We start from the raw sequence: 25690 nt of genomic DNA on the forward strand, positions 1-25690 counted from the left end.
GGCCTCCAAGCTATGTACCTATGGCTGATGTTTCTTTCTTAAAAAGAAAACTACCTTAAATTGATTCAGATTAAAACAACCTGTCTGTTCAGCAACACAGGCTTGCTGAGACATCATTGCTGTGTTTTGTTGTTTTCTTTGGTTTCCAGATGCCTGTAGGGTCAAATTTAAGGTTTCAGACAACCTCAGGCTACTGTCCTACTGTTCAAAAGTCTAAATCAAACAGAAGTACCTTCAGAGCAAGGAAGTATGTCAAGTTTCCTGCATTCCAGAAAAGTTCAGTAAAGAAATCATGGGGAAGGTTCGATGACATTGGGTACTGCTGCCAGTCGGCCACACAATACCTTCAGAAAGTGCACTGTTGAGCATGGCATGGCTTGGAATGCTTGAATGTGTTCTGTTACTACTGTGATGAGAGGTAGGGAGTGGGAGAGATTTTCACATAGTTCAAAGGCAAAGTTCAGTTTCCTTCCGAGAAGACCAGCAATGGTTTAATGTTTCCATTCAACCCAGCAAAGGCGGTGTAGCAATTTGTACAACCTTTGGTTTGATTCTAATAGGAAAAATATAGTTTGCAGGCTCCAAGCAGATGCTAGTTTCACCAGGCCTACTGCAGTCACCATTCATAAGGCTTCAATGCTTTGACTGTACGCAGTATCCTAGTAATAAAATCAAATAGAATTGTCTCATTACAATAATTATGGCATTGTAATGCCTTAAATCTCTAGGTCACTTTGCTCAGGTAATGAAGAAGGAAAAAGTGCTCTGTAAATGACTGCCTCTACAATGACATGTAAACACCATCAAATCCACAGCTAGTAGTGCAACTGCATATTTAAGAGCTTTTCAATATCATTCCACATACCTTTAAGTTGGTGATCTTAGGGGAAGCACTGACCTTAATGCCCTGTAGTACTAAAGTAGCAGAACTTGGTTTTCCACAATTAAGAAACAAGCCTTCAAATGTGTAACGGAGCACATTCTGGAATCTGATGCCACTGTTAGTGAAACAGCATAATGCAGATGCTTCCATATCCATCAGGCTATTTCTGAGTTTGAAGATGGAGGACAGAATATAGTTGTGGACACATTCAGATTGAGTATTCAGCTGCAAGAGTAGGTAGCTCTAGCTAAGTATTAGACTAGGGCAGGGGTTCTCAAACTGGGAGTTGGGACCCCTCGGGGTCATGAGGTTATTACATGGAGGGTCATGAGCTGTCAGCCTCACCCCAAACCCCACTTGCCTCCAGCATTTATAATGGTGTTAAATATATAAAACTGTGTTTTTAATTTACAAGGGAGGGGGTCACACTCAAGGCTTGCTATGTGAAGGAGTCACCAGTAGAAAAGTTTGAGAATCACTGGACTACGGCTATTCTGCATATGGAGATCTGGATTCCTAGCCAGGAGGACATTATCCATAACTATGAAGGTAATAGTAGCAATTCCTTATCTAAGGTTCTCTTCAGTGCTTCTTTTAAAGCAGGAATTGAATTTTTCAGTGTTATAGGAAATTAAGCTTAATTTTCTGAAGATTTTTAAGATAATTTGTTAAATTTGAGTTAATTGGTCTTAATTTTAAGAAACAATCACTTCAGACTCCAGTGGAAGTTTTTGAGCCTTCTAAGCTAACAAACACAGTAGCTTGTTACTAACCCTTCAAACCTACCCTGTCATTAACTCCTTGAAAAAGTTGAAACTAGTACAACCAACACAAACCACATGTTGCAACTTTCATTTTGCCTTGTGGGAGCGAATTTGGGGAAAGAAGATTCTGAAATTCTGGTATCCCTGTGAGACCTGAGTCAAAGTTGTGGTGTGTGTAGCATTTGGTGGATCTGCTGTTAGTGAAGTCTGTGCCTATGCATGGAGGAATGTGAAGAGTACATACTGTTAGATGACTGAACTTTTCATTTATTTTGTGGTTTTGTTATATGTTATTTGATATACAATGTAGTGCTTTTGTATATGCATATAATTTAAGGAATTAGAATTATTGTATTTTAAATAAATTATGATATAGCTTCCATCTCTGACTTAGTAGTAGAAGTGTCATTAATTTACATTAAAGTGAAGACAAAACTAGACATAAGACTGTTGCATTAAAAAAAATGATAAATACAAATGATAAATCCCTGGCCCAACAGTCCAAAACAGAACAAGCAGGATGCAGAAAAATTCCTTTACAAAATCACAACATTTAATCTTAATGTATGTGACAGAATGGAACCACAACTCCAAAACTTGGGACAACCAATTTATCTTCTTAGATGACTAAATCTGAAGCCTTACACCTTGCCTGTTTGAAATGGGTAACTGTACGGATTCAAGGTGCAGTTTGCACAGATGGACTAGATCTATGATAAAGTTTGCGTCAGTGTAGTTATGCCAGATGCTAAAAAACAAAACAAAACATTGAAGACAAGACTTTAGCTTCCTGTCCACAAGTGGTCGCGAAATGTTTGCAACTTAGCCATGGACCTCAAAGCCTATTTATTGTAAGAATGGCCCAAGTCACCTGAGGGACCATTTCAGCCTATATTCCATGTATATGATGGAGCTATCATTCTCAATGGTGAGTGTTCTCAAAACACAGAGTTTTGACATAGACTGGCCCACAAATCTGCAACTCACTTCTGGAGGAAATCAGGATGAACACTTCAATCTACTCCTCACAATAACTCCTCCGCCAAAAAAAAAAAAGTCCAGTTTCTCCTGATAGAACACAGTGGTGAGAGGTACTAACGAAGAATAATTGAGTCTGTAATCGAAGGCTCTAGTCAATGTCAGTTTGAAAATGACCTTCCAAATGTGAAGTAAAAGTATAAGCCTACACAGGGATGTCTGTCTGAACCTGCAGACAACTCTAGCACCTCAAGCTTCTCAGAGTCCCAAGCTACAGCAGAGTGAAAACTGATCAAATAGAAAAGCAGCAGGTTCACTTCATTCTGTTTTCATTTGTGTAAGTTTTGCACAGCTGCCATAGAAACCACTGGAACTATTCACTAGAGCTGAAAACTTAAAATGGGAGGCTAGGGGAAGATTCTCTTCTACTCTGCAGAAGTCAGGAGATAGAAGAAGGGGAGAAAACGCTGCTTCACCTTCCTAGCAGCCAGAGGTGTTTTGAAGTAGACACTTCAAATTTATTAGCAGATGGCTAGCCAGAGCCTGCAAAAGATGGGAACCCCAAAGCAGATTCCAGGAACAGCACCTTGGCAGGAATCCCAGTGGTTGGGTGTGAGGAAGAAAGAGGCTTGACTTTTCAACTCTGTGTTGCTCCTAGACAGTAGCACCATCATTTTAGTTTAATTCTTCGGCTATTAGGAGTCAAGTACCTTTTTAAGCCCTTAATATGGTGGGGGAGTGTACAGGCTGAAGGAGTGAAAGTAAGAGCTGGGCAGAATAAACTAGAATGAAGACGTAAGGAATGGAAAGAGGTTGTGGACAACAGAAAAGAGCATGCAGGGGAGGAGGCAGCAGGCAGTGAAGAGGGAAGAAAAATTCACTGCATTAGGTCTGGGGTTGGCTTTTGGATACATGGGTGGGTCCATTTCTCCAACTTTGAGCACAGCAACAGTTGTCTGCACTAGGCCTGGGCCCCAACCATTCAGCCCTCAGGTCAGGGTTCAGGTAAGGGTCAGTATGGAGAAAGAAAATTAGCAGTACTCTACCAAATTCTACCTACTTAAGACAACAAATGGAGATGCCATTCCCACTAGATTGGGCAGATGTTTAGAACAGGAGCATGCACGCTTTGCTGGGCATCTTGGACTTGGCTTGACTTCACCTCAGGGGAGTTCAGGTGCCCTGCTAGGCTCCTGAAGTGCTGATTCCCCTTGGTGGGTCTCTCCTAGGCACCTTCTCAACTGGAAAACAAAAAAGGGGGTGACAGCCCCCAAGCACTGTCAACTGGCACCAAAAGGAGTCGGCATTCGGAGTCGACAGCGCAGATCTCCACGTAACTGTGATCGTGCCTCACAGGCATTGAGCAGCAGCGACCTCGCTGACCAAGCTGGCCTTTAAATGACCAGCACGGGCCAGATGAGCTAGCAAGCCGCCGAGATGCGGGGGACAGGTCAGCCCCTCGGGCGACCACCACTGCAGGGGTAACGCCCGCTCCCCTTTCGGGGGTTCTCTTCAGCTCCTCTCTGTAAAGCTGGGGTTGGGGAGCACCCGCTGGCAGCGGGGAGAACTGAGCACACACACCCTGCTCCGGCAGCGGGGAGAACTGAGCACCCACCCCGGCCCAGCAGCGGGCCTCACAACGCAGGGGGCATTCGGGGCTGTTCTCCTGTTTCCAGCTCTTCACCTAGGCGAGACGAGAGGCCCAGCCCCCAAGCACAGCGGGGAGGGTGGTGGCTCTCCTGCTCCCAGCTAGGACCCAGCGGCGCGTACAGACAGGCAGTCGACAGCAGAGCGGCTCTACCCCTCCACGGCAAGGGAAGCCGCTGACGGGGGAAACACTCCCCCTGCCCTCGCTCCCACCCCAAATGGCGGAGCGGGCATTTCCGGTTCCGGGTAGTCCAGGAAGGCCGGGAACGGGGAAGATGGCGGTGGCAACAAGAGTGTGCGGGTGGGGCCGGCGTTGGCCGGTATGGGGCCGGGTGCTGGGCCTGGCTTTGCTGCTAGGTTTAGGGGCACGGCCCGGCGCCGCCACCACCCATTGGGTGGTCACCGAGGATGGCAAGATACAGCAGCAGGTAAGGGGGTCCCATAGAGACCGTCCCCTGACGAACACCCCCATAGTGCGGGGGTAGCCAGTTCTCAGCGAGACTGGAAACCGCCTCCCTGCTGTCGCCATGGAGATCTCTTAGGGATCCCCATTGGATCTGTCCCACGACACCCCCATCCAAGCTATCGTGCCACCACCCCTCCTTCCGTTCCCTTGGAGACATCGCCATGGTGACAAGTCTCCTCCCCCCCCCCATCCCACCCCGCTTGTCTTGCCGAGCGTGGCCGTTGTTGCTATGACTTTCTCCGCCGGGTGCCATAGCCCTTTCGCCCTCCTCGCAGAGCCGGTTCCCAGGGAATCTCCCTGCTGCTGCCGGGCAGGGTGGGCCTAGTTAGGTCTGTTCCCTGCAAGGTGCCCAGGGCAGGAACCCCTGTTAGGCACCTCTCTCCTCCCCCCACCTTCATTTGCCAAGTGATGGAACCTAGTCTCTGCCATTTTCCTGTCTGGTGTCCCAGAGAAAATGCTGAAAGGGTCAGGACGAGCAGATGTATAGGGTTCATTTTGTAGATGGAGGCATGTTGATGTCACGTGGTACTTTCTCCAGAGGAAACTCCCTGATGGTTGTTGCACAGGGTACGGATATGTCTTTCTGCTTCTTGAGTTGGGTAATACTTGTTCTGGGTGGTGATACCTAGGCTGAACTCAATGTGTTGGTACAAATCCAGGCTGATCTGAGAGTTCATCTCACTAACTAGCTCATAGTCATAACTGCTTAGTTAGTTCTTCTGATTTAGTGCCTGTTGGCTGTTTCAAGTAGCACCAGAGTTTCTAGGGATTGATTAGAAACTCTATAATATTTACCAATGAAGTGCTGACAACCCAGCAGGCCCTCAGTGGCTATTGAGGTTATTAATCGGTAGAGCTAAGTACTTGGGGAAGTTGAATGTAAGTTCAGACTAAAGCTATGTTTGAACATTCAGGTTCTGTGCCTGGGTGTAACGCACTAAGAATGTTCAAATTTATAGATGGTGACACAAGAGAGAGAGAAATCTGAGTTCTGAGTCACAACAGTGAAGTAACTTAGTTCTCCTATGCAATAAGTGCTCAGTACCCCAGTGGTGAAGCTTCAGGCAATCCTTTTGGTATTAGCAGAGCTCACTGTCCTTTATCTGGAAGACAAGGAGAGTGACTGCTGTGCCTGTTGCTTTTGTAGCTGAATCTCTTTGCTTTATTGGCGGTTAAAATCTGAAGTATGGATGAGTTTGGGATTTTCTCTCCTGATCCTCTTCCCCATTCCTATGGGCTGGTTTAGGATGAGACAGAAGCGATATTTGCACTGAAATGCAGCTAGCTGTTATATCCACCCTACAATATTTGTATCTTCTTGGTCACAGCTTTTCATTTTGATACTAAGGTTTGTGTCCCAGTTCAATCAATTACTGAAGCAAAGTAGTTTCCATTAATTTTGCTCTTTTCTTACTGATTTGTTCCCTCTGTATTGTAAAGAGAAACAATCAAAATCTACTTTACTCTAAATAGACTTTTAGCCTGAACTTCAGTTCAAAAGCCAATTCAGCATTCTGAAAGGAAAAGGAGAGGAAACCCTAGAATGGAAAAAGTCAAGGCATCTTCTCCCTTCCTCTAATTGATGAATCGGAGAAAATAGGGAAAGGTGAGTGAGACCCTTAGACATCCTGTCTTCCCCTCTCTAAGAAGGAGTTGCTTTGTGGGGGGTAGTGAAATGGGCTGTGAAATTGTATGTAGTCTGGCTATACGAAGTGTGGTGAGATGGCTCCTTCAGTAGTTTGTAACTATGATTTTTCTTCATAAGGTGGTGCAATTGTTCAGTGCATCTTTCCGAATGAGATCTAAATTCTCTGGATGATGATAGGAAGAATAGATGGGAAGTTCCAGTGTTGAGAAAGTAATGGCTTCTGTCTAGGTGTTTCTTTCTCTTCCAAGAAGACATTCAGTTTACTAAAACTCCCAGTGTTCTTAGTCAGAAGGTAATATTATCCTAGAATAATCCAGGAAAATAAATCCCTGTTTTTCTGTGTTCTAGCTGGGGGATGCCCGGCTGTTCCTATTAAACTGAAATCTACGTTGTTGTCAGTTTGAATTTCTGCAGTGCAATTGCTAATATTACTGAAGAAGCTTATGGTTATCAACTTTTCCAAATATAAAATAGCATGCCTATTTCCTCTTCAGTTTAGGTACTATGCGTTGTAAGGAGCATCACTTTTTATTTATGGTGTATCAGCTGCCCCAGGGATTCATTCAAAGTAATGAGCACTTCTTTTGTTCTCTTGTCAAGCAAACCTTGGACGTTTGCTGCAATAGCATAAAGTTCTACTAGTGAATGTGAAAATACACCCTGTCTGTTTTTACAGTCTCAGCACTGTTGGAGCAAGCCTCCTTTGCATCTGCATCTTCTTTAACACCCTTTCTAGGTCTCTGCCTCATCATCTCCCACCTCCTTTCCAATCCTGGCTGAAAATATTTTACTTCAGCAGGTTCCTTCTTAATTTTTCCCTCGCTCTGGTGGTATTTCTATTAAAGCACCTTGCAGTATAGTTGGTATAAAAAAGGGTCCAAAGTTCTATTTCCTGAAGATTACTTTCATTTAATTATTTTTATTTATTTATATATATGTATGTATCTAGGTGCCATTAAGTTTGTATCTTAGCAAATACAAATGCTGTACTACACCAGAGATGACTGAGGTTGTAGTCTCATCTGTTTCTGATAACTAAGGCTTATGCAGCAAAAACTGTAGTAACCTTCAGCAAAGAACGTTTTGTAAGTTAACATATTTCCAGCATATCCTGTTGAAGGAATTCTCTAACAAGGAGAAAGTACTTATAATCTTGAGGGTTTCAGTTAATCAATTACATGATTTTGTTTGGACTTCAGGTCATTTTGTTTCATTGCAGAAAGCAACAATCTCTAACTTGTCTTGTGCTGGCATTGGCAAGGTAAATCATTTATTAAAAACTACGGACTTAGAGGACACAGGGATGACCCAGCAGCTAGTGTATGCTTTTCTGACCTCAGCTGGGTGAACATGTGATCATTGTTCACTGTGAACGTTGTCACCAAGGAACTGTTTGGCATATTGTAAATGCATTTCTAATGTGGAGCTGGAGATCTTGTATCTTTCCCATTGGAATGGTTTATTATGCAGAGTAACCTTATTACATTGATATATTTCCTATCTCTGAACTTGTTCCTTCGTCTGAACCCCAGAGGAGATGATTATAGAAATCTCATTCTAATTTACATCAAAATCCTAACTTAATAGCTGGTGTGTGGTCATTGAGTTTCCATTCTCACCTCAGCAGGTCTGCATTGAATTTTTATTTTTCATTTATTTGGGTTTTTGTAAGTTAAAAACAGAACAACTGAAGTTATTCCCCTTGCCAAGTGGATTGAAAGATAGTCTAGTTTTATTGCTGCTTCAGTAAGTGTCCTTTCTTCAAATGCCAAAATATAATCATGTAACATCTTGGCACTGTAATCAGTGAACCACAACAGACAATCCTCCAGTGCCTATGGCAACAAGGTGTCAGGGACTATTTGCCACTTCAGTGGTGGAAGCACACAAGTGGTGCCAGATGCTACATGAGACCATACTCCTTTGGTACCAGTAGATAATACATAAATTAATAAGTAGAGTGTAAAGCTAAATTCCTACCAGTGCATCTTTTTCTTTTTGTTTTAATTTTCCAAAACATTACTGGTTTTTAGTTAGGTCCACAATTCTTTCAGGTGAGTCTGTCTTGTTACCAGAGCAATTGATCATTCAATCAATTGTATAATTACTGTTACTATTCAATAAAAATTTTAATTGAGCAGGACAGGTGACTACACATTTTCAACAGGGCTGTCCTCTGGAGCTATTTTTTTTCTCTCTCTCTCCCTCTCTCAAACATTGGCAGCAGGAGCCCTTAGGCAGTCCAGCTTTGTGTCTAGTGCTTAAGTGAGGCCACATATAGTAGGCACTTGTCTGATTTTCACACTCTAGGGTATCCTGCAGTATTCTGTTGAATGATCTAATTAGTTTCTCCAAATCGCTAGTTCTTGGTTTCATTTGCTACTGCTTCACAATTTTTCACTGGTATTCTAGCCTCCCAGGTCCTACTTTAATTATGAGCCTGTGTTCTGGGCCTTGGTGCCCTCATAGCTTCCCATCTTCTGTTCACAGAAGACTCTAACCTGCATGGAGACTCCCTGTTACAGTCATGAGGCTCAGGTTTGGAGCAGGCTCAATTTTATTGCCAGTCTGAGTAAGGCCAAAGTAAATAGGAAGTGGCGAACACTGGCTGGTGGCTAAGGGCTTAACCTGGTGGTAATAGCACTTAGATGGTTGTCAAGGTTAGTATTTGCAAAGAAAGTATAGTTTCAATTTTATGGAAAGGAGAACTGAACTTGAGAAGATTTGACTTAATCTCCACCTGGGCTACCTCTATAGCTCTGAATAAGTATCTGGAGTGCAGGTGCATGAGGGTATGTCTATACTGCAGTCATGTGGCATGATTGTAGCTTGAGCCAACGCACATGAGTTCACTTTAATCTAGCTAGCTCAGGTTCCAGAGCAGTGAAGCCACAGCAGCTTTTGTGTCAACACAGACTAGCCCCATGTGTAATTACCCAGGGTTCCAGGCAGGCTTATAGAACATAAGCTGAAATGTGGGCTAATGCAGCTTCACTGCTCTGGGACTCAAGCAAGCTAGATTAAACCCAGCTCAGATATGTCTACTCATGTTGCAGTTGTACCCTATGATTGCAATGTAGATGTACCCAACTATGTATAGGCAAGGCTATGGTGATGGGAAGGTAATATGACACCTCTGGGTCTTACTAGGTTAGTCACTAATCCTGGATACTTAAATAAGCAACAGTGACAAGTAACAACATCCCTGACCTTCACTTTGCAGAGTGATCCACACGTTTATCTACAAATTGGACTACAGGTTACTCACTGCATTAGGAGCTGAAAATGGAGACAATATAGAAACACCAGCCTTTGCGCAAGATGTGTTCTGTGATGTAGGGATTGATCCTGGCTGGCAAACCACCAGATAGTTAATTTCTGCAACCCCCCGTTACCCCCCCTAATCATAAGACCAGGCAAGTACAGCACTACATGCCTGAGTAAAATGAAAAACATAGCACGTCACGCTTGCAAGCAGCGGGTGAGAAGCAGGGAAATAAGGGAGATCCTCCGCCAGTAAAAAACAAGTAAACAAGGCTGTAATTCATGCTGATTCATGCTGACAATGTAACCAGAAAGAATAAAAGGGCTGCCACGCCGGCTAACGGGGCGCCTTCCTGAGCAAACAAGCTGTCTGTGTCTGGTTCCTTCCTGCACTGTACCCTTGTAAGTAGGGCCCTACCAAATTCACGGCCATGAAAAACACATCACAGATCGTGAAATCTGACCACCTCCTGTGAAATCTGGTCTTTTGTGTGCTTTTACCTTATACTGTGCCAATTTCATGGAGGAGACCAGCATTTCTCAAATTGCGGGTCCTGAATCAAAAAGAAGTTGCAGAGGGGTCGCAATGTTGCCACTCTTACTTCTGCACTCCCTTCAGAGTGGGGTGGCCAGAGAGCAGCAGCTGTTGGCTGAGTGCACAGCTCTGAAGACAGTTGCGCTACTGCTGGCGGGGCGAAGTAAAGGTGGCAAAACCATACTATGCCACTCTTCTTCACTGCTGCCTTTAGAGCTGAGCAGCCAGAGAGCGACAGCTGCTGACTGAGGGCTCAGCTCTGCAGGCAGCCGTGCCGAAGTGGGAGTGGCCATACCATACCATGCCATCCTTACTTTTGCACTGCTGCTGGTGGTGGCTCTGCCTTCAGAGCTGGGCTGCTGGCCAACAGCCGCCGCTCTCCAGCTGCCCAACTCTGAAGGCAGTGCCACCACCAGCAACAGTGCAGAAGTAGGATAGCAATACTGCAGCCCCCCTACAATAACCTTGCAGCCCCTTCTCCCAAGTCCTTTTTGGGTCAGAACCCCTACAATTACAACACCATGAATTTTCCAATTTAAATAGCTGAAATAATGAAATTTGCAATTTTTTAAAATCCTGTGAAATTGACCAAAATAGACCCTGAATTTGGTAGGTGCCTACTTATAAGGGAGGGGGAGAATACTGAGAACATATCATGCTTGTGTATTACACTCTCCACTGGCTCCTGTTGACGTGTACTGACTTTATTTCAAGGCCCTCAACATCAGAAATCACTTCTCTATTCACAACCCTGTGAGACAGCTGTGCCCTCCTCTCTCCCTTCCCCTTTCTCCCCTAAGGACAAGGCAGTTAACAGTGCCTTGAATGAAGCTTGGATGACGAGATGAGCCCAAACCTAAAAATTTTCAGTACATCAGAGAGATCTCGTCTGTACTACTCTGGTAAACTAGTGTAGTTGTCTAAGAGGCTAGGAACTACTGTGTCAGTTTATAGTAAAAATCTCCAAATGATGTAGCTTACTAATTCCCTACAATGTGTGTAGGGATCTCTATTGTCTCAGTAATGACAAAGCCAGAGTTTCAGCTGTTGCACTAGTTGCTATTTTCAGGTTAAATTTATGATCCTATAGAGTAGTTAATATTCATTCCTTTGATAGGTTTGCATCCACCCTGAAATGCTATTTCTCGCAAATCTACTAATACAGCAAATCATCTCTTTTTAATAATATTAGGAGCACATGTGCGGAGTGGATATAAATCTGTTTATCACAAATTTTGTTGTAAAGTTCAGACCAATATATAATTGACTTTTTACTGCACTTATGGCTGTCACTAAGGGTATGTCTGCACTACTTGCCAGATCGGCGGGTAGTGATCGATCTGTCGGGGATCGATGTATCGCGTCTCATCTAGACGCGATACATCGATCCCAGAACGCGCTCCCCATCTACTCCGAAACTCCGCCAGGGCGAGAGGCGGAAGCGGAGTCGACGGAGGAGCAGCGGCCGTCGATCCTGCACCACAAGGACGCGAAGTAAGTCAATCTAAGTCGATTTAAGATGCGTCAACTTCAGCTACGCTATTCTCGTAGCTGAAATTGCGTATCTTAGATTGATTCCCTCCCCCCACCTCCTTCGTAGACCAGTCCTTAGACTCACCCGATCAGTGGCAAAACTAATACTATACACTTCATCTGTTGCAAAGCAGGAAAATTGAAAGAGGACCAACACAAATGATGCAAACAAAATGCAATGCTATCAGGATTTATTTGCCTAACTCATTTACGCCTCATTTATGGATGGAGAGAAACAGCTTTACCAAACTCTTGTGACAGGGTGGTTTGTCTCTTTAAAGGACAGCCAGCCTGTGTAAGAATAGGTGTTTGGGCCTAATAGAAGGCATTATCAGATGATTGCCTGGTGAGGCCCTCATTTCTGTGAAGGTTGAGAGAGCTGAGTTTGAGGGGGAAGGCTATGGGAAGCAATCTTGCTCCTGTGTCAGGGCCTGGAGCAGGGTGACTTCCAGGCATATGGCTTATAGAAGAACTGGGGAAGAGTTGACAGGAGTATGAAGGAGTTCCCCGGGTCAGGGGAAAGGTAGCTGTTAGATTTATGTTGAACTGCTTGATTTGGAGGTTTGCTTAAAGGTTGATGGTGCAATCAATAAAACAGTGCCCTAGAGAAAGGACCTGAACAGACCCAAGGTGTAGCATTTAAACTTTCCTGGAGTGAGGAGCTTAACCAGCAGTTTATATCACAGCAATGAAATCTTAATAAAATCCCACGTAGTCCCATAATGTGTCTTCTCTCTCTTCCCCTGTTCTGTTAGGTGCAAAAAAAGAAGAGGAAAGTTAAATAACAGTTATGTAGTTGATCTGAGGTTTGGATGTAATTGTGCTACTAGTTTAAACAAGGGAGAGTCTCCACATCAGGATGATTCATGGAGGAGCTAGTTAATGCAATAGCCTGTGTGTGTGTAGCAAGGTAACTAGAAAATAGTGTATTTTTGGTCTTTCTGCCTGCCAGAGTATCTGCTGGCCTGCCCCTACTTTTCCTGGTGGTATTGACTGAGCGACATACTTGATAAACTGAAAGTGACAACTGAGCTCCTGCCTCACTTTCCTTGTAAATGCCAGTTTGCCTGGCCATCTGGCCTACTGCTTTACTGAGTTTCTTCTCCAGCTCTGCTGGGTCCATTGTGCAATTGGGGAGGAGGGCAAGTGTTTAATTTTGTGTGTGCTCCCTGAAGCACTGCAGTACAACTCCCTTTGATCGCATTTACAAGGAGACCAAGGCATTGACTAGCACATCCAGCATGAAGAGGACAATCAAAACACCAAATGTAAGTTTAGGTCAGAGTAGCATCTTAGCCTTGAGGGAAGGACATACAACACACATACAATACAACTTAATTTTAAAAAGCAGCTATATTTGAGATCAGGTTATCCTTGGCCAAGCTATCTTTAACTTTTCTCTTAGCCTGCTTAATGGAGAACTTTAATGGGATGTCAGGCCCTTTCTATTTAAAAATTTGGAAGACAGTTGCAGGTGCGTTTTGTCTTACAAGAGCATTTTTCAGGTTTGATCCTGACTATCTTTACATAAGGGTTAAGAAACCTAGCTTGATTGTTCCAGATGATGGGGAGTTTCTGAGCTATAATGCAAGTACTTGGTCAAGCATCAATTGATGTGTGCTTGCAGCTTGACAGAAAAAGTGCATAGATTTGTATATTATGAAGATCAGTGGTTAGATGTTGGATTGAAATAGTGATTATGTTGTTTGTGTGGGTCAGGTGCTGGGACCAGTCATGGAGATGCATAATTATTTTTTTGCCAAGCCAAGTGTAAAACAGGTAGCTTCTATTAGCTCCTATTCAAAAGTCAGAGTATTTGAGGCAGAGGGAACCTGAAGCAGGCTCAGAAAGGTGACAAACACAGTAACAGACAAGTTTGGAGGAAAGCTTAGTTCAAGGTGTATGAGGTGGTGGCTTTTTGCAGAAAAGGGGTAAATTTGGGCCAAATCCAGTGTGTACGCATTGGTATGAGAAAGGAGGAACACCACCTGTTCACAGTATGAAACTAAAAGGCCCTAATCCTGCAATTCGCTGCATACAGGCATAGAACTGTGCCCTCCTGAAGTCCCATTGATTTCAGTAGAGCTCCGTGTAGGCACTGAAGTGGGATCTTAGGCTGCAGTGTTTTCCCATAGCTACTTTCTTTTAAGAAAGTGGGGGCATGTTAAGTGTGACAGGAGGCATAAGAATAAAATGTCATTTTTAACATATGAAATATGCAAAGATGAATAACCCTTCTTATGCTGTTACATACTAATGGTGCACCTGCTTATCCTTGTCTTAATTCGGAAGTGTGAAGATAGCATGGCAACAAAGTGCAAATTAAAACACTTATTCGGTGCTATAAAGGTGCCATAAAAGTAGTGAAGTGGAGACATAAAAGCCTCTGTCATAAGATTTGTGAGCACACTCAGAACTATGCAAGTTACACAGCTGGTTTAAACATGGTGGCAAAGATTCTTTTCCTGAAAATTGTGCTATAAAAACTCAGTCTACGACTGTAGCCTACAGCACAACTTGTCTTGCACAGTTCTCAAAACAAACCCTACCCACACTCTTTAGCAGAACTGTAGCACAATTTTTCTACCAACAACCATGTTTGAACATTGCTTGTCCCATGTGGGCAGGACCTAAATGAGCCCTTCAGTCATGCAGCTCTAGACTTTCAATGCTCAGTTTTGCAGATACCTTTGTGTGAATTATTTTGGTTTACAAGGAAAGGCATAGGCTGGTACTTCATAAACACACAGCACTTGGAGTGTGAATGGTATGTGATTGTGGGAACAAGGCCTACATGCATAAAATGGATCTCTTCCTCAGAATATTTCTAGTGCCACACATGCTGCTTTGGGTAAGGAAATATATTAGCTAATGGGAAAGAAGGGAACCATTATCAAGGGGAAAATTTGATTCAGAAACTGGGTGTTGAGACAACCACCACAGCATACAAGAGGCCACTGCTCTTTACTGCCAAGAATCTCATAGAAACATCTTGTCTTATTTCATAAGCTATAGGATTGTTACAAGATCCTTGGAATTTACCCCCATAAGACAAATAGAGGCCTGCCCATAGACTGATTACTAGAGAGGATCAGTGTGCATGCTTGCTGGCAGACACAAAGCTGATGGGTGAGAGATTGACCTAGACAGCCCTATCTTAGAATCCATTGCTTTAGCTCTATTACAGTTTATCATGAATTCGGTATATGACTTTTAATGTGGGCAATAGACTCAGCATTCCTAGAGGTTAGTAGATCAGCTAGGAAGGGCAGGGCTAAGTTGTAGAAGACCTTAGAGATGTAAATGATCAACTTGTGTTTACACTGGAAAAAGCGTTGTGAGTTTGGTGCGAGAGTAGAGAAAACGGTGAAAGGAGAGGGTCATGAGCCAGGAAGACTATTTTGGTAGCATTTTGAATGATTTGAGGAGCAAGATTGCAGCTGTTTAAATGCAAAATGTCATGGAAGATAGATTTGGAAAAGACTTCACATCACCTTCCCTTCCTCCCCCCAAATATAGGATATAATCTCCAAAGATAAGTTGGTAGTATGATTTTTCTAACTTGTAATCGTGTCTTCATAAATGTTGGGGTGTGGAATGCCATAAAACATCTGGTTGGTAATTGTTCAGTTAAGAATGCTGCTTTGTTTAATGTGATATGGCACACTTCTTCCGTGGATCTCAATGCTCTTTGCAAAGGATGGGGAAGTCCTGGTATATCTCCATTTTGCGATTAGGTAAAATGAAGTAGAGAGAGATTAATATACCATATTCAAAGAACTTTTATAGGCTGCAAAAGAGGAACACTTTGAGTATGTTGGATCCAGAGTTTCATCACAAACCTATTCTTCATAGAGATCTGCATTCAGATTCTTCAGTAGACATCAGTCCTTCGTAGCAGTTGTATTATAACATGGAGACCCCTTTGTTTGTCAGATCATGCTAGGGTAAATGCCATCTCTGACTCCTGTGAAACTGGAAGCTTTGAACATATGAAACAATTGAATATGGAACCTAAGGTGTCAAATTTAAGAGGAAAAAGTCAAAGTCTTACTCAGAAATAAATGTTCCGTTTCATGGTTTTGCTCAATTCAGGCTCTACAGCAGGGGTCGGCAACCTTTCAGAAGTGGTGTGCCGAGTCTTCATTTATTCACTCTAATTTAAGGTTTTGGGTGCCAATAATACATTTTAACTCTTTTACAAGGTCTCTTTCTATAAGTCTATAATATATAATTAAACTATTGTTGTATGTAAAATAAATAAGATTTGTAAAATGTTTAGAAGCTTCATTTAAAATAAATTAAAATGCAGAGCCCCCCGGACCGGTTTCCAGGACCCAGGCAGTGCGAGTGCCACTGAAAACACGTGCCATAGGTTGCCTACCCCTGCTCTACGTCATTCTTAAAAAAAAGGTCAACAAACATATTTGATCATATTCCTCATTATTTACACTGATGTAGAGTATTTGTAATGATTGTCATCAGAAAATGAAGCTCTACCTCTGTATGTAAACTACAGACTCCAATACTTAAGGTGAAAATGCCGGAGAGTGGGAAATGTGACATTACCAAACCTTGATGTAGTTTCCTGGCAGGTGGAAATGGCTTGAGTAAACTCAAGGATGTTACTGCTTGGTTATATTTATTTTAGGGGAGGGGGGTAATTCAAGTTCTTCTAAACAACAATCTCTTTTCATTTTAAAGGAATAATACAGTAAAATATTACAAGGTGTCATAAACAGGTAGTTAAGGGTTAATAGAACAGGAGTACTTCATGTCTCTTTTGCCTGTAAAGGGTTAACAAGTTCAGTGAGCCTGGCTGTCACCTGACTAGAGGACCAATCAGGGGACAGGATACTTTCAAATCTTGAGGGAGGGAAGTTTTTGTGTGTGCTGTTAGTTTTTGGTGTTTGTTCTCTCTGGGTTCTGAGAGCGACCAGACGTGCAACTAGGTTTCTCTCCAATCTCTCTGATACAGTCTCTTATGTGCTCAGAATAGTAAGTACTAGGTAGATAAGGCGAGTTAGGCTTATGTTTGTTTTCTTTATTTGCAAATGTGTATTTGGCTGGAAGGAGTTCAAATTTGTATTTTGCTGAAAGGATTTTAATTTGTACTTGTATACTTGGGCTGGGAGGGTATTCCCAGTGTCTATAGCTGAAAGACCCTGTAACATATTGCATCTTAAATTTACAAAGATAATTTTTACTGTTTTTTCTTTCTTTAATTAAAAGCTTTTCTTGTTTAAGAACCTGATTGTTTGTTTTTTTTATTCTGGTGTGAGATCCCAGGGGACGGGATCTGGATTCACCAGGGAAGTGGTGGGGAGAAAGGAGGGAAGCGGAGGAGAGAGGTTAATTTCTCCCTGTGTTAGGATTACTTTCTCTCTCAGGGAGAATCTGGGAGGGGGAGAGAGAAGGAGAGGGGAAGGTGAATTTTCCTCTGTTTTAAGATTCAAGGAGTTTGAATCACAGTAATCTTCCAGGGTGACCCAGGGAGGGGAAGCCTGGGAGAGGCAACGGTGAGGGAAAGGGTTTACTTTCCTTGTGTTAAGATCCAGAGGGACTGGATCTTGGGGGTCCCGGGCAAGGTTCTGGGGGGACCAGAGTGTACCAGGCGCTGGAATTCCTGGTTGGTGGCAGCGCTACAAGTACTGAGCTGGTAATTGAGCTTAGAGGAATTCATGCTGGTACCCCATCTTTTGGACGCTAAGGTTCAGAGTGGGGGATTATACCATGACACAAGGCTTGGATACTATGCTGGGCGCTAGAATAAACTTTAAAATAGATTGCGACCAGTATGACACTGATTCATTTGCTCACATTCAAATGTCTGCAAATGAGGTAAAGGTCCTAAGGACCGCCACTTCATTCACTATGTAATACTGGCTTGTGTGCTGAATGAGGAGGGCTCAGTGGGGGAGAATCAATATGTGATCATGTAACTAAAGATTGTCGCAGTTGAAGTTGATGTTGTAACCCTAACAATATTCTTAACGTTTCTTGCTATGGAATTTTCTAGGCCTTTTCTATTCTATAATGGACCCTCTCTTGCACTCCCCCTCCCATCCACCCTCCATGGATAATCATCAAGGTTTAAACCTGGAACCTTCTGTCATAAACAGATAGCTAAGGGTTAATGTCTCTTACACCTGGAAAGAAGTACCTGAAACACCTGACCAGAGGACCAATCAGGAAACCAGACTTTTTCAGATCTGGGTGGAGGGAAGTTTGTGTGTGAGTCCTTTGTTCTTGGGTCTTCTGCCTATCTCCCTCTCGGCTATGGGAAGGATTCTTCTATTTCCTGCTTTCTAATCTTCTGTTTCCAAGTTGTGAGTACAAAGATAGGTTTGTTTTTTTGTATTTACATGTATGTAGTTGCTGGAGTGTTTTGAATTGTATTCTTTTTGAATAAGGCTGTTTATTCATATTTCTTTTAAGCAATTGACCCTGTATTTGTCACCTTGATACAGAGAGACCATTTTTATGTATTTTTCTTTCTTTTTATATAAAGCTTTCTTTTTAAGACCTGTTGGAGTTTTTCTTTAGTGGGGAACTCCAGGGAATTGAGTCTGTGCTCACCAGGGAATTGGTGGGAGGAAGAAGTCAGGGGGAAATCTGTGTGTGTTAGATTTACTAGCCTGACTTTGCATTCCCTCTGGGTGAGAGGGGAAGAGAGATTAGCTCTCGGTACTTCTGTTTTCCAAGGCTGGGAATGGGGAGGGTGGAATCCCTCTATTTAGATTCACGGAGCTTGCTTCTGTGTGTGTCTCCAGGAACACCTGGAGGAGGGGAAGGGAAAAGGTTTATTTCCCTTTGTTGTGAGACTCAAGGGATTTGGGTCTTGGGGTCCCCAGGGAAGGTTTGGGGGGACCAGAGTGCCCCAAAACACTCTAATTTTTTGGGTGGTGGCAGCTTTACCAGGTCCAAGCTGGTAACTAAGCTTGGAGGTTTTCATGCTAACCCCCATATTTTGGACGCTAAGGTCCAAATCTGGGACTAGGTTATGACACCTTCAAATCCACAGTGCAGGCTTAATTCATTTGTGGTAAAGGAGCAGATGCTAGCTGGCACTGGTAATAGGTGTGATAGGTTGTCACCCCGGGATGCAGTCTGGGAGCTGTGAGAACTGTTGTAACCCTCTAACGACCCGGCTGGGCTGGCCCAGCTCACACTTCTTTGTGGACATTTACACTCAGCTTCACCAGGCCCTGTTGTCATCCAACACGACAGCAGGTGGCGCCACCCACCCAAACTGAGCTATCTGAGTGCAAACAGCAGACATCAGAAAATTTCCCAGCTCTCCAGGTATGCACCCCCTACTGGAGGATAAACCCAGAATTATACCATCTTGCACTGCACAGGAATCTGTACCATGTAAGCTCATAAATAGTTCACTCTTCCCTCGATGTGGGGAAGATATGCAGCAAGCCCGTGTTAACCATGCTGAGATTTTTCCTCAACACACTTCACTTAAAGGCACATTGGTTTAAATAAAGCAAACAAACAAGTTTATTAACTACAAAAGATAGACTTTAAGTGATTAGAAGTGACACTTATAGCAAACAGATCAAAGCAGATTACCTAACAGATAAACAAAACTGCAAACTAAGCATAAAATGCTGGATAGATTGGATGTGAATAAGCAGTTTCTCACCCAGGCTGATGATTAAAGCTCCATGTTTGTCACAGAAGTCACGGATTCTGTGACTTTCCATGACTTCTGCAGCAGCCCTGTGTGGCTGGCCCAGGAGCTGGCTGAACAGCTTGGGCAGTCCCCTAGTCAGTCACACTGGCTGCTGGCAGAGCAGTCTCGGGGTCCCCCATCCCCTGTCAGCAGGAGTTTGGGTGTGGGGGGGCTTAAGGCTTGGGGTTGGGGCCAGTGCTTACCTGGGGGGCCTCCTCTCCCTCAGCTCCCCTAGCTCCACACGTTGCCTCTGCTGGCAGCCAGGCACTGCTCTCACAGCTCCCAATTGGCTGTGGTTCCCAGCCAATGGGAGCTGCAGAACGGGGGCTTGGGATGGAGCAGAGGCAGCACATGGAGCTCTAGGGAGCTGGGTAAGGAGCCTGCCCCAGCCCCACCAACTCCTCCCTCCCCCCAGCACCCACAGTGCTTCTCCTCCCCAGCACCTGTGGTGCTTCCCTGGGCTGCACCCCCTGGTCCTCAGCACCTGTGGCTCCAGTTTTAGTCAGGGGTATTTTTAGTAAAAGTCATGGACAGGTCTCTGGCCCATGAATTTTTATTTACTGCCCATGACCGATCCATGACTTTTACTAAAAATATCCATGTCTAAAACGTAGCCCTAGTGATGATACAAGCAGTCCATAGGGTTTCTGTACATAGGCTAGAAATCCTTTTAGTCTGGGACCAGCACTTTCTCCAGTTCAGTCTTTGTTTGTCAGATGTTCCCAGGAGTTCTCTTGTGTGGGGAGTGAGGACCCTAGATGATGTCTCTCACACACAAACCCCTTTATCTAGCTTTAACATATGGCAGGAACCATTCATTCCAAAAACAGTTCCCAGCCCAGTTTGTGGAAAAACACAGGTACTCAAAATGGAGTTCAGTATCATGTGGTCTGGTCACATATTACTTACAGGCCAGCTGAAACATTTATGGGAAGGCTGAACTCTTCCATAGCCCATTGTCTTTGCTAGTGGGCCATCAACACTGTCTAGCCTCTTTGTTGTATCTGAAAGGCTAGCTGTGCATGCTACTCAGAGTAAGCACAGTTGAAATACAGATACATAGTCAATATTCATAACTTTAGGTACAAAAATGATACATGCACACAAATGATTTACTGAATATCACTATCTTAACTTTTCCAGTGACATCTGACATGACCTATCTTATACAAAATGCATCATAATTATGCCATAATCATATCACTATGACGAATATGGGGTGTAGTGTCACAGTAGGCCAATATCGTCTGTGAACCTTTGTATAGAAAAGGATGTATTGATAATTCCATGCATATATAAGTAATTACTGATTGGCTGGGCCACTGTGGTGTGTGAAGTAGAGCTAGGAGAGAACACAAAGAGCTCCCCATGCTGTGGCTAGCTCCAATCCCAGTTCTTATACTTCCTGAGTGCAAAGTCTGAGAGGGTCTGGATCCAGGAGCAGTGTGAGACACTTTTCCAAACGAGTTGAGGTGTGCTGTGGCCCTGCCACTTCCACACCAGGTGGCAGAGCTAAACTGGCATCAGGAAAGGATCACATCATTCCAACTCTGGTATGTAGTTCCACAGCTAGCTGAATGCCTCCTTCTGCACATCACTGTCATGGAGTGTGACTTGACTTACCTACAGTGTAGCCCTACATATTGAGCTACCAGTCTCTGCATATGAACTATTGAGACAGAAGCAAGATGTTTTTGGTTGAAAACCTTAACTTCTGGAGTGTGCTTTGCTCTTGATCTGACACTTCATGGTGCAGTGTTATGCTCATTTATTTCCAGTCTTCTGAGTAAGTAAATTCTTGAAAAGGGTTGAAAGTAGGTGGGTTCGTTAAGGTGATAGCTTACATTACTTTTGTGTTGTATACTTAGAGGGACTTTATGATGGAAATGTTTTAAAACTGATCACTGCAATCTATTTAAGGTCTTTGGTACTACAGTAATGGATGTTTTAGAAATTCATATAAAATAAGAGGTTTAATCATCCATTTGCCATTATCATTAGTGGAAGCTGTACACCTGAAGATATTTGAACAGAGTTGAAAATAAATCCTCAACTGAACTGTAAACTCAGAGCCCCTTCAGACTGGGAATGTCTGAAGGTAAAAACTTCTGAAATTAGTTCAACAGCTCCATAAAACTGGTTTGAGCCTTTAAGTATTAATTTTGATTTTTAAAACTCTATTTGTCAAAGCTGTAACATTCTCCAGATTAAAACAATTACATTTTCAACTGTTTTGCAGGTGGATTCGCCAATGAACTTAAAACATCCTCATGATTTGGTGATACTAATGAGACAAGAAACAACGGTAAACTACCTCAAAGAGCTGGAGGTAATGCAGTGTTGTGAGGATTAATACATGACTGTTTGTAAAGTGCTTTGGTGAAAAAGGCTGTGCAAATGCCATCTAGGGATAGAGGTTTGAGCAGGGAACATAATTCACATGTCTGAGCGTGCAGTGCTGTTTCAGTGGAAGAAAAAGGAATTCTTCCCTGCCTTTACAAGCAAGTCTCATCTTAGGCGGGCATTCGGTTCTGCGGTTATCGTGTAAAGCGAAAACCATGAATAGCCAAAATTATATCCCTAAGCCCTTTAAACCCCGCCCGCAGCTCCTGCAGCTGGGCCGGGGTGGGGGGTGGAGCCCTTTAAATGCACCCCCGCCCCGCCGTCAGAGCTGCTGGCAGGATTTAAAGGGCTCCGCCGGGCTTCCCACTGCAGCGGGGAGCCCGGTGGAGCCCTTTAAATGATGGCCCTGGCCCCGCCACCGGAGCTGCGGATGGGTTTTAAAGGGTTCCACCACAGCGAGGAGCCCGGTGGAGCCCTTTAAATGCTCCCCCCAGCCCCGCTGCCGGAGCTGTGGGTGGGATTTAAAGGGTTCCGCCGGGCTTCCCGCCACAGTGAGGAGCCCGGAGGAGCCCTTTAAATCCCACCCACAGTTTTGGCAGCCAGGCTCGGGCTGGCATTTAAAGGGCCCAGAGCTCCAAGGTGGCTGGAGCTTCGGGCCCTTTAGTTCGTCACAGGGGCTACCAGCCACCTCTGCAGCTGGGAGGCTCCTGGGTGATTTAAAGGCCCTGGGACTCCCAGCCACAGCTGGTGCCCCAAGACCTTTAAATCTTGAGGCCATGCCACGCCCTCCCACTCCGGCCCTGCGCGTATAGTTGAAATTGCGCATGTTAAATGTGCGTAAGTTGCGAGAGACCTGTATAGGCTTTTTCTGCTGGAAGTCTGATAAATCTGGTGGTATTGTCTTGGGCTGTATTGCTAAATATATTGTTAATATTCATAATATTATCCATAAAACCTACATTAGCTTTTTAAAAAATATTCCTGCTAAATTATTTGATTCTGCTGCCTGGTGTAATGAATTCCACAGGCTGCTAAGAAGAAGCATTGCTTGGAGTTCTAAATTGGTTTAGCTGCAGACTGTCAGCTTGCCTCTGAGTCTTCCCTGACTCAGCCCTCTGGCCAGGTCACATAGTTCAAAACACCTTCCATGGCATAACGAACTCAAAAATAGAAACTGTTCCATGCCCTTCTGGGCCAGTTTATAAGCAAAATAAATTCTGGCCCTTTCTGGGTTAAATTTTCTCTCTGGAATTGAATCAACAGGGTTTCATCTGCCACTGATTGTGTGTAGTAATGAGCCAGGCCTAGCTCCTCTGGCTGCAGCCTGGGAACTGACTTGCTGGCTGCAGGCAGAGCCTTTTATTTTGACCTGCTGGCCGTTGATTGGCTGTTGCTAGTCCCACGCCCTTCTGACTGCTGAAGGATCAGATCTCACTGGTTTTGAAAATGGCTGCTCTTTTCCTCTCGACTGTTTCCTGGAGCAGGGTGCAGCAGAGCTGTGGGCCCTCCTGTATGGAATTGCAAAGACCTGATAGACCCTGTCACAAGGAGTCTACACTTCGTATTGTGGTGTTTCCTCTTTCTGTTTGTAAATTTATCTACAGTTAATTTTGAGTGGTATTTGGTTATTCTTTAGGGACAATGGGAGAAATAAAGGAGGATCTGGTCAGTTAATACTTTTTTTTTCCCCTGTAAGTAGAAATCAAAATATCTGTAAAAGACACTCTGAAATGAGGGAAGATGTCTCTGATTTCCAAAGGGAGACCTGTTTAAGTGGTGGTGCTGTTGGTTGTTTAGATGGGCTGCTTTGGTAAGAAAGAAACTTGGCTTGTGCAAGTGTCCTGTCAGTAGGGATATAGAAACATGCATATATTGAGGAAATAAACTCTTTCTCTTATTCCTACAGAAACAATTAGTTGCTCAAAAGATTCATATAGAGGAGAATGAAGACAGAGACACAGGGCTGGAACAAAGGCATAATAAAGAGGATCCAGACTGCATTAAAGCAAAGGTGCCCTTGGGGGACCTGGATCTGTATGATGGCACATACATCACCTTAGAGAGCAAAGATATCAGGTAATGAGATGAAACTCATGTACTTTAATAAGGTTTTACAAAATGAAAATTAATACCTGAGCGTGAGATCAAAAAAAGTTAATACAGAGAATTTTTAAGAAATTGTCAGATGATAGTTCTCTTGGATGACAACTGTTTTTATTGTGTGTTAATGTTGGAGTAGTTTTCACTATATGTGGAGGAGTACTGCTTTCCTCCCCACACTAATGTACTTCAGTCCTGACCTGTAGTGTTGCATTTCGGGGCTTTCGTCTGTGTTGATCTATAAAGACACTAATGTTCCTAACCAGGATTTCTCCTGAGCAGTGACTGTCAGTCATGTGAATCAAGCTACAAGGTGGTGGTGGGGTTTTTAAATGAATAAATTTCCTCTAGTGTGGAGCAGACTGAAACCACCTGCTTCATTTCTAACTCAAGACAGATTTGAAGTTGCATCTCCAGAAGTAGAAAGCTAATGAATCAAATACTGCTTAACTGCAATGCTTAGAAGATCAAAGGAATATGAATAGTCCATGTGAAGCTCAACCTTTTTGGTTGAGGTGATCTTCAGGGCTGATCTTTCTGTCTTGCCATTTGTGTACGTGAGGGGTCAAGAAGGGTTACTTTATTTAAAACTTTCTCTCCTTAGATCTGAGGTGTCTAGCCCCATTTCCAGATTCTACAGGTTTCTCTTCACTGTTCATAATATATGTATATCACAGTCTAAGAGACTTCTCCGGTCAGAATGTATTGCTATCTGCCTTGTAGAGGGAAGAATAATTACAACAGAAACACATTGAGTGGACAGATGTTCCTCAACATGTATTACGAACATCTTCCAAATAGTATCTTTCTAACTATCAATCTGTCTCTTCTAAGGCAGCTAACAATTCACTGATTTGGGGCTTTGCTCTGAAAGTAAAGTACTGTTATCCCCTGTACTGACTCATAAATCTGAGAGTGTGCTTCAGGGGTGCTAACTAGCTCAAACACAGATGCCAATTTTTTTAAAGTAGTGGTCAGTTTAGCACAAAATGTTGGCACTTTTGACTAACTCTGTTTCGCTAAAGCCTCTTGTGAACTTTATGGATTAAAGCACTTGTAAGCACTGAGTTTGATATGTTGCTTTCTGGTTTTAGGCCTGAAGACTATATAGATACAAAGTCTCCTGTACCTCCAGACCTAGAACAACCAGACTGTACAAAAATTCTAGATCTTCCATACAGCATTCATGCTTTTCAGCACTTACGGGTAAGTAGGCAATTGCAAGGTGTTTCTCCTCCTGTTGCCTGATGGTTTGAAGGGGTTTGCTGGTATAGCTTTTGGGAAACCTTCCAAATCTAAATGCCGCTTGTACCAGCACAAAAGTGCTTGTGCTGGTATAGAAAAGCTGTATAAAAATCAGACCTCTAAGCAACATTACTGTAGTGGCAAAAGTTTCTAGTGTAGAATCCAGGATGAGATGCTGCTTTTGGATGTGTTTGCATAAATATCATTCTGATGTTTTCCCATCTGTAAAAGATTGAGTATAATGCTTGTGTCTCAGGGATGAAGCTTAAGAAACTTGACAAACTTTGAGATACTTGGGAGGAAGATGTTACAGGAGCATAAAGTATTATTTTGTAAATTTTCCTGAAATCTTCTGTATTGTACTCTTGTAGCCTCAATAATAAATATCTACTGAAAGTTTTGTGTTCTCTTCCCTCAATCTAGGGTGTTCAAGAGAGAGTTAATCTTTCCGCACCCTTGTTACCTAAAGAAGATCCTATCTCCATTTACTTATCCCGACGTTTAGGAAGAAGTATAGAGGACATAGGCCATCGTATTTATGAAGGTCTAATGAAGGTATGACAGTAGGGACCCCCATAGTTGTGGCATGCACAATAACAG

The 25690-nt window shown here is 43.4% G+C and overlaps 1 protein-coding gene across 3 annotated transcripts in view; it reads left to right on the forward strand.

Annotated features, from left to right (window-relative positions):
* The first annotated feature begins 4538 nt into the window (after nucleotides 1-4538).
* TTC17 (tetratricopeptide repeat domain 17) overlaps nucleotides 4539-25690 on the forward strand; it is an 85823-nt gene continuing 64671 nt past the window's right edge. For all 3 annotated transcript variants that reach the window (XM_050955237.1, XM_050955239.1, XM_050955238.1), the window contains exons 1-5: nucleotides 4539-4700; nucleotides 21642-21731; nucleotides 23652-23821; nucleotides 24940-25051; nucleotides 25514-25645. In XM_050955237.1, coding sequence (XP_050811194.1) covers nucleotides 4548-4700; nucleotides 21642-21731; nucleotides 23652-23821; nucleotides 24940-25051; nucleotides 25514-25645 — 657 coding nt within the window. In that variant the 5' untranslated portion in view covers nucleotides 4539-4547. The remainder of the gene's footprint in view (nucleotides 4701-21641; nucleotides 21732-23651; nucleotides 23822-24939; nucleotides 25052-25513; nucleotides 25646-25690) is intronic.

This window comes from Gopherus flavomarginatus, chromosome 5, assembly GCF_025201925.1.
Source record: "Gopherus flavomarginatus isolate rGopFla2 chromosome 5, rGopFla2.mat.asm, whole genome shotgun sequence".
NCBI lineage: Eukaryota > Metazoa > Chordata > Testudines > Testudinidae > Gopherus > Gopherus flavomarginatus.